This window comes from Netta rufina (assembly GCF_964035555.1).
Source record: "Netta rufina genome assembly, chromosome: 3".
Lineage (NCBI taxonomy): Eukaryota > Metazoa > Chordata > Aves > Anseriformes > Anatidae > Netta > Netta rufina.
In genome coordinates, this window is record NC_140125.1 from 19,095,433 (window position 1) to 19,111,187 (window position 15,755).

Here is a 15,755-nt window from a genome sequence, read left to right on the forward strand (position 1 = left end):
CTTCAGTACTTCACATCTTGGGCTAAAAGATACCTGGGAAACAAAACCAGGCAATTCCTTTATCTATCCCTTCTCCTTTCTCTGAGCAGTCTCCTTTTCTTTCGGTAGCAACACTTCATGGGAGTCCCCTCTTCTGTAGTCTGGAAATTGAGAAACACAAAGATGACACAATTACCCTTAACTGCTGAAAATATTATTTTTTTTATGGAAGAAGAGTTAAAATTTTACTTATTCCAGGTTGTATGAAGCACTGAGAGAAACATAATGAGATTGTAAGGAAGTTTTCAGTGACTGAGGCTCAACCATGTCCTTCAGAAACAAGAAATAATCATGTTACTGCTGCTCCTCCCAGCTTCACAGTGGCTTGTATCCTTGAATCTCACACACTGAATCCTCTGTTTGCTTGGACTTCAGAGACTCAACACCCCCATACATGGCACAGAGGTGGTCAATCCTGTTACCTGATGGCTAGATCCTGGCCATAACTATAAATGACTGCCCTGTCTGTGTACATACATGTCCACGGATTGGATACAAATTTGAATGTGCAACAGCCCTACCCATGCTGCCTGCAGAAGACAAATTCAATCACAGCAATAAAAAGTGCAAGGTAATTCAGCATTTTCCACTTGATCTCAGGTGCTGCTTCTTCGCATCCCTCCTCACCTCCTCATGCACCTGCCTCATTCCCCAAAGCTATTGACATGCTTGTTGTTTTTTTTGTTTGTTTTTTTTTTGTTTGTTTGTTTTTTTGAGTCCAAGTCTCCTTTTGGTGTCCTTTGTTCTTCTACCTGTGCTTCCAGTGAGATTAATAAATATTGTACACACAGAACTTCTGCAGGGCCCATCACAGGAGCCCCGAGTATCCCTCTAAAACATTTCATTTTGGTTTCTTGCCATCCCTTCTTTTTGAACATTTGACTGCCAACAGACCAATAGCAGCTACATGCTTTGCAATCAACATCCATTGTTCAACCTGCAGCACTGTGTCCTCCTTTTTATTTGAGTGATTCTTCTCCTGTCCCACAGTACACAAGGACCCTGATGGTTTTGCATGTGAGTGCTGTCAGGTGCATCTCAGCTGTGTGTAGCAAGTCTCAGTGCCCGGCCCAGCTGGGTAAGTCCTCAAGCAGGTCAAGACATCACCATGTCCCACCGCTGACTCATGGCTGTGCTCTCGCAAGGATTGATGACAAGCTCTTTGGTATTCTCGTTCGTGTCCCCAGTCATCTCAGTGTCCAAACAGAAGCGTGAAGCTATGTGCTCAATGTGTGACCCAACTTTACTCCATCGCTGCAGACATACAGAAGAGGAGAAACATGAGTGAACAAGCTTCCTCCTCTTTATGTTTTTACTACACTGGTTCAGCATCAAGAGATAGTCATCACTACAACTTCATGACCTGATGCTGGGAAGTACAGGGCTCCTCCAGCCTACATCAAACAGAGCACATGCTGAGCATTTCTCCCATATGAAACACACATTTAAGCTCAGCCTCTGTTTGGCATCAGAAAGTGAGTATATCACTAACAGCTTTTTCCCCAGGTCGCTGGTTCAAATGTCAGCTCAATGATTAAATGCAGAGAAATGTTAGCATCTGCCAGCTAACTGGCAGCCATGTGGACTAAATTGCCAGTTTCACTTTGACTTCTGCAGATAAGTATCCAGATCACCACTTGCACTAATAGACATCCTTACCAACACATTCATTTAAAAGGCAAAGGGCTGAACAGGACAGAGTCTGTGCTTCCAGACAGACTGTGCTTCCCAGATGATGTCAAAGCACACCAGCAATTCAATGATTCTATATTACGCTGAAAGAAAGAGAACTTCAAAGAAAATGGAGTGTCAAAGAAAAGGCTCACCTGCTTGTTGTCACCTTCTTTGCAAGGTGACAGGAGCACTTGGGAACCAGGGAAAAGGGTGTACACAGACAAGCACAGCTGCTGCTGACGGACTTGGTGGTTGTATGTGTATGTCCATTCCTGCAAAGAGGAATAAAAGAAATCAGGGATGATTCTTGGTATTCCTATATCTGGAAAGCAAACACTTGGGCTTGGATCCTGCCCCCTATGAAACCAACCACAAACCTCATTGACTTCAAGAGACACCAGGACAGGTCACTAGGGATTCTTCAAGCCTGGGGAACCACACTGGAGACTGGCCACCAGCATGATGCAACCCCATTTACTATAAAACTTTGAGCCCTACCCATCAGCCAATTGCTCATCCATTCTGTTATGTATTTATCTAGCTGGACATAATGATACTGTGAGAAATAGCATTGAAAGCTTTGATGAAATCTAAAAAGATTGCATGAACTGGCTTCCCTTGGTCAGCTAGATGCGTGACCTTGTCATAAAAGGAAATTAAGTTAATTAGGCAGTGAACATATGTTGGCTGTGACCAATGACTGCATTGACCTTCAGGTGTTTTCAGTAACTCCCATAATAATCTTCTCCATAATTTTACCAGGCACTGAAGAGAGACCAACAAGCCTGTAATTACCAGGGTCTTCTTTCTTGCCCTTCTTGAAAACTGGAATAACGTTTGCCACCTTCCAGTCAACTGGGACCTCGCCAGATACCCAAGATCATTGAAAAAGAATTGAAAGAGGTCTCACAATGAGGGGATTTCTTGACCTCTATGACCTGCTTACTTCACTGAAACACCTCCCAGAGGATGGTTCCTCCCAGAGGTTCTCTATGCTTTTTTTCCAGGCCAGGCTTTGTTCATGCCATCTCTTTATTCACACTGTCTCAAGGCAGGACCATCCTCTCATTCAACAAAGGTCCATGGGATAGACAGGGTGGTGGTAACCATGTCTCCTAAGCAATTCATCATTAGAAGTGAGGCCTACAAAGCTAAATGTATGCATCAGTTCAGCAGCTGACATTAGATCCTCCCTCCTTGCCCCAGGCTGTCGTGCTACTGTTTTATCTAAACTGAAAGATTTTCAGAAGGCTCTTTATTTCAACAGAATGGCTTTTTATGGAAGCCCGTCCTGCTGAAAATGTTTTATCTAGTTCTAGTTTTTATCTTGTCCTTTTTCAGCCCTACATGAAAGCCTGAGAAAATGATACATAAAATCGAGAAAGTCTGAAAAAAAGGCACTTGAACCACACAGAATCCATGAAAAGCTTTGAGTTAAAATAAAGGCAAATGGCCATACAAATTTTTATCTTATCCTACTTTTTCTCTTATTTGTATTATTTAGAATGAAAATTCCTGCTTTTTTCCCCAGGAGAAACTACTTTATCTTCTAAACCCTGGCACATCAAATACTCCAGTGGCCAGCACAGCATTAACAATGGCAGAGGCTTGCACCCCAGGGGTTGTTGTGAACTGGGCATCCCCAGGGTCCTCCTAAGAGAGACCTTTAAGGAGCTAACATGCCTCCAGGGCTCCAGGCTGGCCTGTAGATGCCAGCAGGGTTATGAGCTGACCACTGACACCAAGGAAAAACAGACACATGAGGTGAAACTGAGATCAATGTTTCTTGCCTTTTCAAAGATAAAACAGCTTTTGCTGAAATGGTGGTGGAGTGAAGAGGAAGAGGGTGGGCTGGGAAAGCTGAACTACCAGCTGCACACCACAAACAGCAATCCTCTCAATCCCCTTCCTCTGAAGCTTCAGCTAGTACTAACCCGCACCCGAGGCTTGTGATTATTTTTCAAGGATTTAGCATCATTCAAGCAGGCACCTGTCACTGCTACTCAGCATCATTCAGAAATGAAGAAACTATTTTAAAAATGTGACCTTCAGCCTGGCACAGTAGCCTCTCAGCCTAGCAAGGAGCAGCTTGATACAAGCCCAGTGTTATGTGACAGAACAGTACATGCTCCACTGCCAAACAAGAGGTCGGCTGTACCCTAAAGCCAGGGTAGCAGCCAGAGAAAAAACATTTCTGAAGAAGCCAGGAACAACTTCACCCCTCATTACTACTTTCTTAACATTAATAGGAAAGAGTTCCCCAGACTGTTAGCGTGTGACTGCATGGGTCATCTAAGGATACCCAAGCAATCCACTCATTGCACTCTGGGGTGCAATGTGGGCTCAGGCACATCTCAGGAGAGGGAAAGAAAAGTCTAAAGGGTTCCTGTGGCAGTCCAGGTGCAGAAGTGACACTGCTGCTGGCCAGCCCACTGCTCTGTCAGCTCAGCCCAGAACAAGCCCTGCCATTTCCTAAATCTTCCCCTCCACAGCAACAGCTCTGCAAGTTTCTTTTTTGAGTCCCAGTGGCCCCAATATGGAAAACATACAAAAACAACTGTATTTTTGCATTTTCTAACCCTCTGTCACTGTGGGTTATGCCGGGAACAACTGTCCCTTATCAATGCTGTCACACTCCCCAGAGAACGCCATTTCTTTGCTAACTTTCTGTCATCTCCTCAGGGCCCGTTTTGACATACTAGCCACCAAGGATGGCCACTGGTTTGGCACCTTTGGGCTCTCCTGCTAGGCCATACTCAGGCCTCTTCTCTATGACTACTCTACCACAGAGGGGCAGGGGCCACGTTGGCCTCAGTGGTCCTGTGACATAAAGGCTTCTCTGGAGATTTTATGCTGTGAAAAGCTACAGCAAGACGTGACTTCTGTATATTGAAAGTCAAGAATATTGCTTTTCTTACATCAAATATGAAACTAAGCACCATTTGGGACTACTACATCCTACACAGCCTGGTGATCATAGAATCATAAAATCAGTCAGGTTGGAAAAGACCTCTAAGATCACGTAGTCCAACCTTTAACCTAGTGCTGACAAGTCCATCACTAAACCATGCTACTAAGTTCTACATCTACACATTTCTTGAAGACCTCCAGGGATGGTGACCCAACCACTCTGCAACCTATTCCACTGCCACACATGTCCTTCAGTAAACAAATTTCTCCTAATATCCAACCTAAACCTCCCCTGGCACAACTCGAGGTCACTATCTCTTGTCTTATCACTTGATGCTTGGGATAAGAGTCCTATCCCCACCTCAATTTTACCTTAAGGTAATTGTAAAGTACAGTAAGGTCTCCCCTGAGCCTCCTCTTCTCCAGACCAAACAACCCCTGTTCTCAGCCACTCCTCACAGGACTTGTGCTCCAGGCCCTTCACCAGCTTCGTAGCCCTTCTCTGGACACGCTCCAGGGCCTCGATGTCCTTCTTGTAGTGAGGGGCCCAAAGCTGAACACAGCACTCGAGGTGCGGCCTCACCAGAGCAGAGTACAGGGGGACAGGACCTCCCTAGTCCTGCTGACAGCTTGTATTTCTGATACAAGTCAGGATGCTGTTGGCCTTCTTGGCCACCTGGGCACACTGCCAACTCATGCTCATTAACCAGTCTCCTTAACAGGCCAAAGTCTGCCCTCTGGATGTCCAGGGTGGCAGTTCTGCTAACCCCCGTCCTTACTTTTCCAAGAGTCAAAAACTCTATTATTATAATCGCTGTGTCCAAGACGACCTCCAACCTTCACATCACCCACAAGTCCTTACTTATTTATGACCAAAAGGTCCAGAGGGGCACCATCCCTAGTTGTCTTACTCTCAGGAGGTTATCTTCCACACACTCTAGAAACCTCCTAGGCCATTTCTTCTCTGTTGTGTTGTATTTCGAGCAGACATCTGGTAAGTTGAAGTCCCTCACAAGAACAAGGGATAGTGATTGCAAGACTTCTCTGAGCTGTTTGTAGAATATTTTGTCTGCCTCTTCAGCCTGGTTAGGCAGTCTATAACAGACACCCACAAGGATTCCTGCCTCCTTGGCCCTTGCCTCTGATTCTTACCCTGTTGTCACCATTATTAATCTCAAGACAATCCAAACATCCCCTAACATGGTGGCTACCCCACCGTATCACCTATCCCTCCTGAAGAGTTTGTATCCATCCATTGCTTGATTATAGCCCGCATGTCATGCCTAAGTTTAAGCAGTCTTGCAACAATTGTACAATTAAAATATAAGCTTCTATCCACAATGAAAATTTAAACACATTACTTCCATCTGGAATGTTCTCTGTGGTTTACAAGTACTACTTCAGAAAGAAACAGAAAGATGAAAGGGATAAAAATGTTCTCTATTCCTGCCTCTTTGTTGAGTGAAGCCATTCGGTGGTCTGGCTGTATTGCATTTTTCTGTTCTGCTGCAGAATTACACTGACCGCACTCCTGGACATGCACAAGAAATGGAGTTGACATCCAGCAGAAAGCAAAAAGCAGCAGAGTCAGAATGTGAAGATGAAAAAGTTCATGGAAAGAAAAATTCTGCAAATTTTCTCCATTGAAGTGTCAAAACATGTTTGATGGGAATAAAACAATACAACTTGGTGGCATGGCATTTCTCATTGTAATATATCATATAAAATTGGTATCTCAGGAAAGACCAATGCCATTTCATTTTGAAATTTTTCATGCAGTATTTCAAAATACTTCAAGCAGTATTTTCCATTCTGATTATCCTCCAAAAAAAAAAAAGATTTTTTAAAATATTCAATTTATTGGAAGTTGCAATTTTCACTGTTTTTTTTTTTTTTCCTTCAGCAAAGTTGCCCTGCAAAACATGATGACCTGTTCTCATTAGCTCACTTCTCTTGCTGTTTGTGTAAGTCCATATAGCACTAGAAGAAAAAAAAAAAATCTAAAACCTGGAAACCAGGTAAATTTTAAGACCTGTGACTATGTGGCACTTGCAGTTATATTCACTATATTTTTGGAAATGACTAAAATTGAAATAGTCTTTTTTTTTTTTTTTTTTTTTAAAACCAGACTGTAACATTATTTTATTGACTAAAGGCAGGCATTCAATCACACGTGAAAAAGATGCACATAATGACATACTTTGTTTGCACATTCAGATTAGGGAAATTTTCAGCAACATCTTCAGGTTGGGCCTTATACATGTATCTGGTCTGAATGTTTAACTATGAGGGTTAATACTGTTGCCTAATTAATTATTTTGCAGCACACCAAAAAAAGCAAATGATTGTTATCCTCCCTGCTTTTAAATGGGAAAGGTGAGAGAATGCACTGACATGCCCAAAATCACAAAGGGAGCCTGAGGCAAAGGCAGGTTTTGAAGCTACAGTCCTCAGGGTCCTGCTCCAGTGACTCCACAGTAAGGCACATATGCCAGCTCTCAGCTCTAACATTTCCTAGAATATGCTTTTGAAAACACATGCTGATTCACATAGCTTTTTTTTTTTTTTTTTTTTTTGCCTCAGTGAGATTGAAAAAGCAAGATCACCCTCATTAAATTCTCAATAGTTTAATGGGCAATTGAGAGAACGCAGACTATAAAGTTATAAATACCATTGCAATTCAGAGCATTTTGAAAGAAATAAGGCTGAAAGATGAGAGAAAATTATAGTTCTCTTTGTCTTTCTCTGATCTCTGCAGATGGGCAGCAGTAAGAGCTCAGTGCAGACTAGCACAGAGATAAGTGGTCTAGCTTGTACTGGGGCTCTGGCACCAGCCGCTGCTGCTGCCCAGGGCCTCTGCTGAGGCGAGGAGATTAAACCACATGCTCCCTCAGGAAAGGGACTGGCAGCAGGGTAACCCTCTAACAGAACTTTAGCAGACTTCAGAAATCACCTTGAAGCTGCACCAGAGCCTGCATCTCCAGCCTTCTCACCTGTGCTGTTGCTGCTGTCCCTTTGCTGTTGATGCAAGGATTTAAGCTCACGATGGGCAACTCTTGGACTTCAGACTGGTACGACTCCAAGCAACTCTGCCTTTGCCTGATCATCCCGGTCTGATATAGCAATTCCTTGGGAATCCTGTGGGAACAACGTGGAGAGAAAAAAAAAAATCATCCCTGCTCCCCCCAGGCATGTAGTGTACTCCCAGGGAGGCTCAGTGGGGTGAGGAGGATGTTGTCATGCCAGTTCACATTCAGGAAATGAGAGGCAAGATCTACTTCAGCATCAAACCACTGCAAGCAGTGCATGGCCAGGGACATTGCAGAAGCAGCACTCACAGATGGATGGTCAGCCTTTATAAGGGGAAAGAATAAATAACTGTGCAAGGCAAATAGAGAAGCAAGGAGCAGACTGTGAGCAGGCTGAAGGTCAGCCTTCAGCTTACAGAAATGGGAAACTTTATAACAAACTGCTGCACAGTTCTGGCATTCCTTTTCAGTGCTGCTGCACAATGCCATGCACGGTGAAAAAAAGCCAGAAGATGGCTATAAATCATTCTTACACTGGGACTCCGCACTCAGCCATTGCACCAGCAGGTCCCTGGAGGTATCTCCAAAACTTGTGCACCCTTTCTGCTCCTCCTGGCAGCTACTAGGGTAATGGATGCAATGGTTCCTGGAGTACTTTGGTGACTAAAAGGGATCTGCACAAAAGCAGCTGTGGAAGTGCATACAAAACAAAGCACTAGGGTATGAGTAAGGCAGAGTCACCTGAATACAGGTCATAAACTCCTAGCATGGACACTCTAATAACAATGAGGTCTTGTGCCATGGAGAACCATGGCTAAGACTGCTTATGGAAAGCAGGATCACAAATGAACTATGTCACACTGCGAATGAGCAGTGTTTAAAAAAATTCACAAATACACCAAATTTGCCATGCTCTGCTGTAAAGCCCGAGGGAGGAGGTGTTGGTGTCTCTGGGTAGGATGGAGGCATGGAGACTGGAGGGGCAGAGAAAATGTCTCTGGCAGCAGGGACAGGGCATCCCCCTGGAAATGTGACATCCATACCGGAGTTCAGGGTAAACATTCTCCAGGTACCACTTGAAGCTATGGCACTTCAGTCTTTTCCGCAACTCCACTCTGCTCTGGATGCTGGGGAGAGAAAATATGGTGGAGTGACAATGGAGATCGTGAGAGTCAAACCCAAGGCACCAAAATCCAACAGATATGCACAGACAGCAAACACCAGAGCATCACCAGGGCTATTTCCTGCTGTCTTCTACATAAGCTTGGTCTGTTGCTTTAATCTCTGTGTCTTTTGGAGGTCTCACCTGGTAAAATCCCATGATTTGGCATATTGCCAAATATTGATAACATTGCCATTTTAATGAGGAGTCTGGAGTTTAGGGGATGAAAAGGTTTGTGGAAAATCACAGCCATTTAAAAATGATTAGTAACAAGTGTGTGCTATCTACTACATGCAATAAAATCAATTAATGGAAAAATTAATCAAAATTAATATATGCTATTATAAGTTACTCTTAGTTTAGAAGTAATACAGAAGGCCTTGATTCACAGGAGCACTTAAATACACCTTTAAATCACTAGAAATTAATCATATGGTGATATACTTCTTTCTTACATTAATCAAGGCTAAACTGCTTAGGTGTCATGCTGTATAGAGTGACATCTCCCCCACTCTAGCTCCTCTTCGGGCCTGCCTCTACCTATAGAGCTGGTATGACCTCCACTACCTTCCCTTTGCATAGTTTATCTTCTCTCCACCCTCATTCATATATTGAGCAGGACAGAGTTACTACTTCATCCCACTCTGACAGATGGAAAGAGGATATGAATTTGGTGGAAACAGGTTAATCTCCAAGATTTCAATTTACTTATCCTGGAAATGGAAGAATAGCCAGAATGAATTTCATTTTGGCTTTGAACTCTGCTATGCTCCAAAGGAAACATTCTAAGGAAAGGAAGAGCATATGAAAATGAGAAAATAACACAAACACATAAAATCCGCCTGACATGGGAGATATTTCTGACTGTTCAAATTATGAATAGAAAACTCCATCAATATTAAGCATTTGCTCCTTTCCAGTAAAGCCTTACTAGGTCCAAAATCTGATGATTTTCATGACATTCAGCTGCCAGCAAGACCTCTGGACTCTTCCCCCAAATTCAGCTCTGGGACCAGAAGTACTTGTACTAACACTAAGGATAGGACATGGGCAGAGGAGGTTTCTGTTTCCCTCACCACGACTTGGTTTACTCATCTGGACAAAGTAGCATCGCGTATAAACTTCCATTTTATATTGCTGTGCTTGTAGCTTCTGACTGCCATTAGCATTTAATTGAGCGTTATTGCAGAAGCAACGCAGGCAGGCTTCCACTGCAGGGTGACAGAACCCCAAAAACCAACTGCAGCTGGCAGGACACGGGCACTTACTTTCCACAGGGTCTCCCCTGGGCTGCAGGACGGGCTGCATAGTAGTACTGCTTGAATTCATCCATCCACACCTCCGCCGTGCGCTTGGTGTTTCTGAAGGAGGCAACAAAAGGCAAATGAAGCAAAGGAAGCCTCTGAGGGGACACCCACACTTTCTAAAATGCATCAACTATTCCAGCTCCCTCTCCTTCCATCTTCCTTTGTCTTCACCCAAGCCACCTTTGAGCCTGTCCAGCCCTCAATATCAAATTCTTCCTCCTCCCCATTACTCCAGGCACCAGACACAAGATGTCACAGCTTGGGCAGGGAATTCACTATCTTCAGCTCAGCTGGATGTTCTGCATCCACCACACTCAGAAGCGTGGCTTCTCTTAAGTGCCATCTCCCAGTGAGGCCAGGGTTTTATTTAGTGGATGGGATGGAGAACTGAAGAGCGGCGCAATATTTACCAAAGACTAAAATCAAGTATTTCATTTGTTTCACTTCTGTAGGGGCTGTCCTGCTTTGCACCCCTGGATTTCACTGGGACAAATCTCTGCACAGGTTTATGAACCTCAGGAGATTTTCAGTTGACTTCAGATAGCTGTAGTTCTCCTTGCAAATTACTTCATTTCTCAGTGCTAATCCTCCCATCTTTGTCTGGTCAGGGTAGTCCTGCCCAAGCCACTGCCTCCCCGAAGAGGATAATCCATGCATGAACCCAGCTTGATGCTGGATCCTGAACTGTGTCTCACACTAAGGAAGTGTGAGGCGATTTGGGAAAAAAAAAAAAAAAAATCATTATCTAGCAGAAAAGGGGATATATTTTTGATAACATCTCTGTTACAGAGATACTATGGAGCATCAGGTTTACAGAAACTGCTTCTCCACCCTGTCTATATACTACATTAAATTTAAACCTGAGAGATACCGTAAGGTTAATCAAAACCCAGCTCCTAATACCTAGGATAAGTTTCTCCAGACTGCTTTTCAATCCCTTGCCAATTTGTAGAGCTTCCCATGCTCTAAGTGCTCTTTTTCAAGAGATGTGTAAGTCACAGTGTCTACATCTGGATATAGCCTTCTCCACAGTTGAGGGTATTTCAGACTGCCTTCCTGTTCTTGGGTTTATGGGAATAATGGGAATAAATGCCAAGGCTTACACCTGGGTGTTGATTCAGGCCTACATAAATTCCACATCCCAGTCTTTTTTGCAGGAACCTTATTTCACTATTAAAAGCAAGAGCCTCCTGTGGTGACTCTCAGATTTGTGCCCTCCTCCTTGATGCCAGCAACACCCTGGGCCCCTCTACACCATCTTTATGAAGTGTCTTCAGTGACCCATCTGAAGAGTTCCCCTCCTGTCCTGCACACTGTGTGGCTGGACATGTTGTGTTAGATATAACCAAGAAGTTTAATTTACACTCTCTCATTTCACTGTCACACGCAAAGCATGAGGAAGCTGCAGAGAGCCCAAGACAGTGGCAGCCCTGCTGCAAGCCCCTAGGCCCTCACAAATTCTGTTGGCTCACTGAAACACCAGGAAATTCTCTCTAAAAGGAACACCTGGCGTGTGAACACATACAAATGCAGTTTATCTGGGAAACAACCCTGCATTAAGTGCCCCCAGTGTCTTCCTCTGTCATTTACTTAAAAGATAACCTTCAGCCTAGCACTCAAAAAAAGGAGAAAATCCTTCCTGACTTTACCAACTGCCCCCGTCATCCTTTCCCCTACCTCACCTGCTTTTTTCCAGGATCTTGGCCCATTTCAGCCACTCACTGCAGTACCCATGTTGTCCCTGTTCCTGGGTGTAAGGTCAGTTCCCTTTCAGCTGGAATATCCTGGCAGCTCCCAGTGCCCTCCAGTGAGGTGCAGCCCATCACCACTCCTGCTCAGGCACTCTGCCCAAAGGCACCAGGAACCATATTTTCTGGTTCTGCTAAGTCCCACTCAGCCCCAAGCTAAGGCTACTGCATACTGATAGACACGGTTGGCATCCTGACTTCAGGGCATTATAAATGTTTTCTTATATCCTTAGCATCTAAAACATTTGTTGTTGCTGTAGCTAGGGCTCAGGGAGCTAAAGGGCTTGTCCCTTCATTTCTGTGGTGATGAAAGGAACCACATTAAGTATTCTACCTCTGTCATATTCTTGACACTATAGAAATCCTAAGGGAGACAGTTGTACTGGGTTGCTTTGGCTCAGGAAATTCATACCCATGGATATGTCACAATTTTTCAACCAGACTTTCCTACTCGCCTCCCTGCAAGCAGCTTGTTTTGCTTCACAAAAACAAAGAACACTCAGCAAATCCAGAACACCCACTTGATGTATGTATTGGCGTTCCCCTCTGGAAAGACATAGGGATGTTTCTTCCGGAAGACATGTCCAACACGACTGCAGGGGACGATTTCCAGGCTACCTCCACACATCCACACACGGAAAGAGATTTCTACAAGAGAGGCAGCTTCAGCATGTTGTGTTTTTGTCCTACAGCAGGCTGGATCCCAGTATTACCTCTCATTTCATCCTCTGCCACATTAAACCAGGGTAAATCAATTACTAGAGGGGCACAACTCCTGTCAAAGTGCATTTCAAAACTTCTTGTGATCTGTTTAAAGTTCACACACTTGAAACCTGTCTATAGCATGGCAGACCCTATCACACTGGTGAGTGAGACACTAAGTCCCTTTACACGCAGTCCTGCTCACAGCACAGAACCACCCATGCAGCTTTTTAATCATTTCTGCACTGGCCACTTTAGAGCTGTTTCCCTACAAGGGGCTGCCAAGTTCACCAAGAGAGGCCATGAGCTCTGCTTTTTGATGATGGCAGCAGTCATTATCTTTATGAAACTTTATGAACCTTTCTGTCCCCTCGAGCAGGACAACACGCCTGCAGCACAATCCACAATTGACACCAGGGCTCCTGGCAGGGAGCTGGATGAAATCACCAGCTCTGAGGTGGCACAGGCAGGGAGAGCAGCTGCTCTAAGGGGTCTGTCTGGTCCCAGCAGCTGCGAAGATATGAATCTGCAGCTGTATCATCAGACAGTCATGTTTAGACAGAACCAGCATGGAGAAGAAATTAAATAAAAAGGAAAGGCTTCTGCAGCTCTGCGCATCCTGTTTTATGATCTCTTGGCAGCATAGATCTGTATGTCTCTACTCCAAAACCACCAATTCCCTTTCACTGCTCCATCACATTTAACCACAAGAGTCAGGCAGAAGGACACCCATTGTCTTTACCAGCTTTTGCCCCATGCACCGGCAGCAGGGGCCAGAGAAGGCTGGGGTGGGAAAGTATGGCAGAGAGAAGAAGCATTTCTTTCCATAATCCCCTTTCCTTCTTCCCTTGCTGTGCTTACAGGCAAAAGCTGCCACAGCCCCATCACTTCTCTAAGTGCTGGGTATGACCAGCATGGATATTGCTTTGTACTTTCCTCTCTGCTGGTATTTCTGCTCGGGCAGGGAGAGAAGCTGTGACACGCTACAACTGATCGGCACCTGATCCTAAGGAAGAGGTGAGCTGGGGTGATTTCCATGTGTTGTGAGCTGGTGCTTGGAGGCAGGGGATGCTAAGGAGCCTGAGCTCCCTGTGTCAGACATCACGCTCCCTGCAGGTCCTGCTCCAACCCCAGCAGAGGCAATTAAAGCACAGGTTTCAGCAGGCAAGGCTGACCCATGGACCTGTCCATAGGAGCACACAAACAAGGTCTCCAGACAGAGCTAAACACATCAGGAGGAAGAGAACCCAAGCACCAAAGGCACAGCATGGGGCCAGCTGACTACAAGGGATGTCTCCTTGTTGGTGGCCTTTTGCAAGCCACGCCAGGAGAGACAGGAGCGGTGTGAGCATGCTGATCAACCTGGCCTCTTGCTGATAGCTCTTCTTACATGCAGGCAGCTCTTCTTGCTTTAGATCCAGTGCTGCTGTTCAATTTCTCTCTGTTCTGTCAGAGACCTTTCAAGAAGCTTTTATGAAATAGAGTGGTGCAGCATCTCCCTGTGCGCTCAGCCAAGCCTGGCCTCCAGCCTCCACAGAGCAGTCTAGGGCAAGGAACCGCTTCTGAGAAGGTGTCAGATCTGGGAGGGTTTGAGACAGAGATGCCTGGAGGGTCTCCATAGGATTGAGATGCCTGCAGGGCAGGCTGCTCTGGGCCTATTCATGTCTCAGGAGCAGCCTGTGCTGGCTGCTGTTAGAGAGCAACAAGCGGAGATGGACAGGGGGTCAGAGGCACCATGTCTTCATTTCTAGTTGCCTTCTTACATGCTTTCTTTGGGCCCTTGGCTCAGCAGAGGAGGCGGGAAGGCTGCAGAGCCTGCTTGGTTTCCTCAGTGGAGCAGATGCTTTGGGTCAGACTGGTGGCTAGACACCCACCACAAAGGGAAAGCATGAGGGAGAGCAATCCAACTGAGCAATGAGATACAAATAAATAAAGCATGCTGGAGGAAAAAGGAGTGTGAAGCAAACAACAGTGCCAGGCAGTGGATGGGTTACTGCAAAGTGGCAGCATCTGTTCCTTTGGATGGCTGACAGCACTGCTATGTGTTAAGAAACAAGATTTTGCCTTCCTTGCTAGCCACAGTCCCCAGAGGTACAAACTATTAGAGCCAGATTTGGATCTGCCTCCCTGCCATCAAGTTTCACCTCCTCCTTTCAGAGGCAGTCTATTGCTCTGACGTGCAGCATCACTGCAGCTTCAGAGAGAATAGCCCGGCCTGATCCAGCTCTGCTTGACTCAGGGGACAAGGGACAGACTGCTACCTCTTTCATCTGCCCCATCAAGTTTGCGTGCAGAAGCATTCCTAATGCCCATCTGCCCTGTGATAACAGGCACAGGTGACTTAATTTAGGTAGACAATCTTTTTCCTACACCCGATGTTGTGGGGGAGAGCCTGACAGCCCTCAGCTGACCAGTAACAGAGGATAAGAAGCCCTGATACCTTGCCATCAGTCTGCAACATGCCAATGGAGCTACTGATGCAGGTACTCTGCAAAATCAGGAGGGCATTGAAGCCTCAATTCATGGCTTTGAAGCGTTATCATTAGACATGAGACATCATGCCTTTGCTTTATCCTTAAGAAAAAATAAGATGAGGAAGGAGCAGGACGGTATGTGTGGTGTGCTCTCGTCTGTTGGTAACACTAAAGATGAAAACTCTGCTGCTCAGGGCATTCCCCTACAGAACACCAAAGTAGCGTGGAAGGCAGGGGGTCCTAAGCACCAGCCACTGCTCAATTCCCACCTGTCATGGCTGCAGAACTCTTACTCACCTGAGACTGCAAGTTGTGAACGTAACTGAGGGAAACTGCAGAGCGCTTGAAGCCAAGTGCAAATTGGCATCGTATCCACCTGGCACGACTCAGGAAAAAAACACAACACCGCAAAGGTACAAGGAAGAAGGGTGACTCACCGAAGTTCTCTCCACCCCAGATGTCCATGGCGTTATCGTACTTCCCCAGGTGGTTGAACCAGGCTTTGTTGATCACAAACAGCCCCCCGGCAATGATGGGCGTCCTGCAGGGTTGGGGAGGTAAGAGGGGGCACGCTCTCATTCAAATACTGCTGCAGCACCTGCTTGTGCAGAAGAAACTCCTCCCTTCACCACTTCTGCCATCATCGGGACATTATCCATGTATCTCTCTCTTACCAAACAAGGACAACATGTCTCAAAAAGCATCTAAAC

The 15,755-nt window shown here is 45.4% G+C and overlaps 1 protein-coding gene across 1 annotated transcript in view; it reads right to left on the reverse strand.

The window, feature by feature from the left end:
* Positions 1-1,134: 1,134 nt before the first annotated feature.
* GALNT14 (polypeptide N-acetylgalactosaminyltransferase 14) overlaps positions 1,135-15,755 on the reverse strand; it is a gene marked incomplete at both ends in the record, with an annotated part of 65,251 nt that continues 50,630 nt past the window's right edge. Inside the window, 7 exons of the mRNA XM_084285278.1 lie at positions 1,135-1,293; positions 1,866-1,985; positions 7,617-7,761; positions 8,696-8,779; positions 10,083-10,175; positions 12,391-12,517; positions 15,483-15,586. Of these exons, the coding sequence (XP_084141404.1) occupies positions 1,135-1,293; positions 1,866-1,985; positions 7,617-7,761; positions 8,696-8,779; positions 10,083-10,175; positions 12,391-12,517; positions 15,483-15,586 (832 nt within the window). The remainder of the gene's footprint in view (positions 1,294-1,865; positions 1,986-7,616; positions 7,762-8,695; positions 8,780-10,082; positions 10,176-12,390; positions 12,518-15,482; positions 15,587-15,755) is intronic.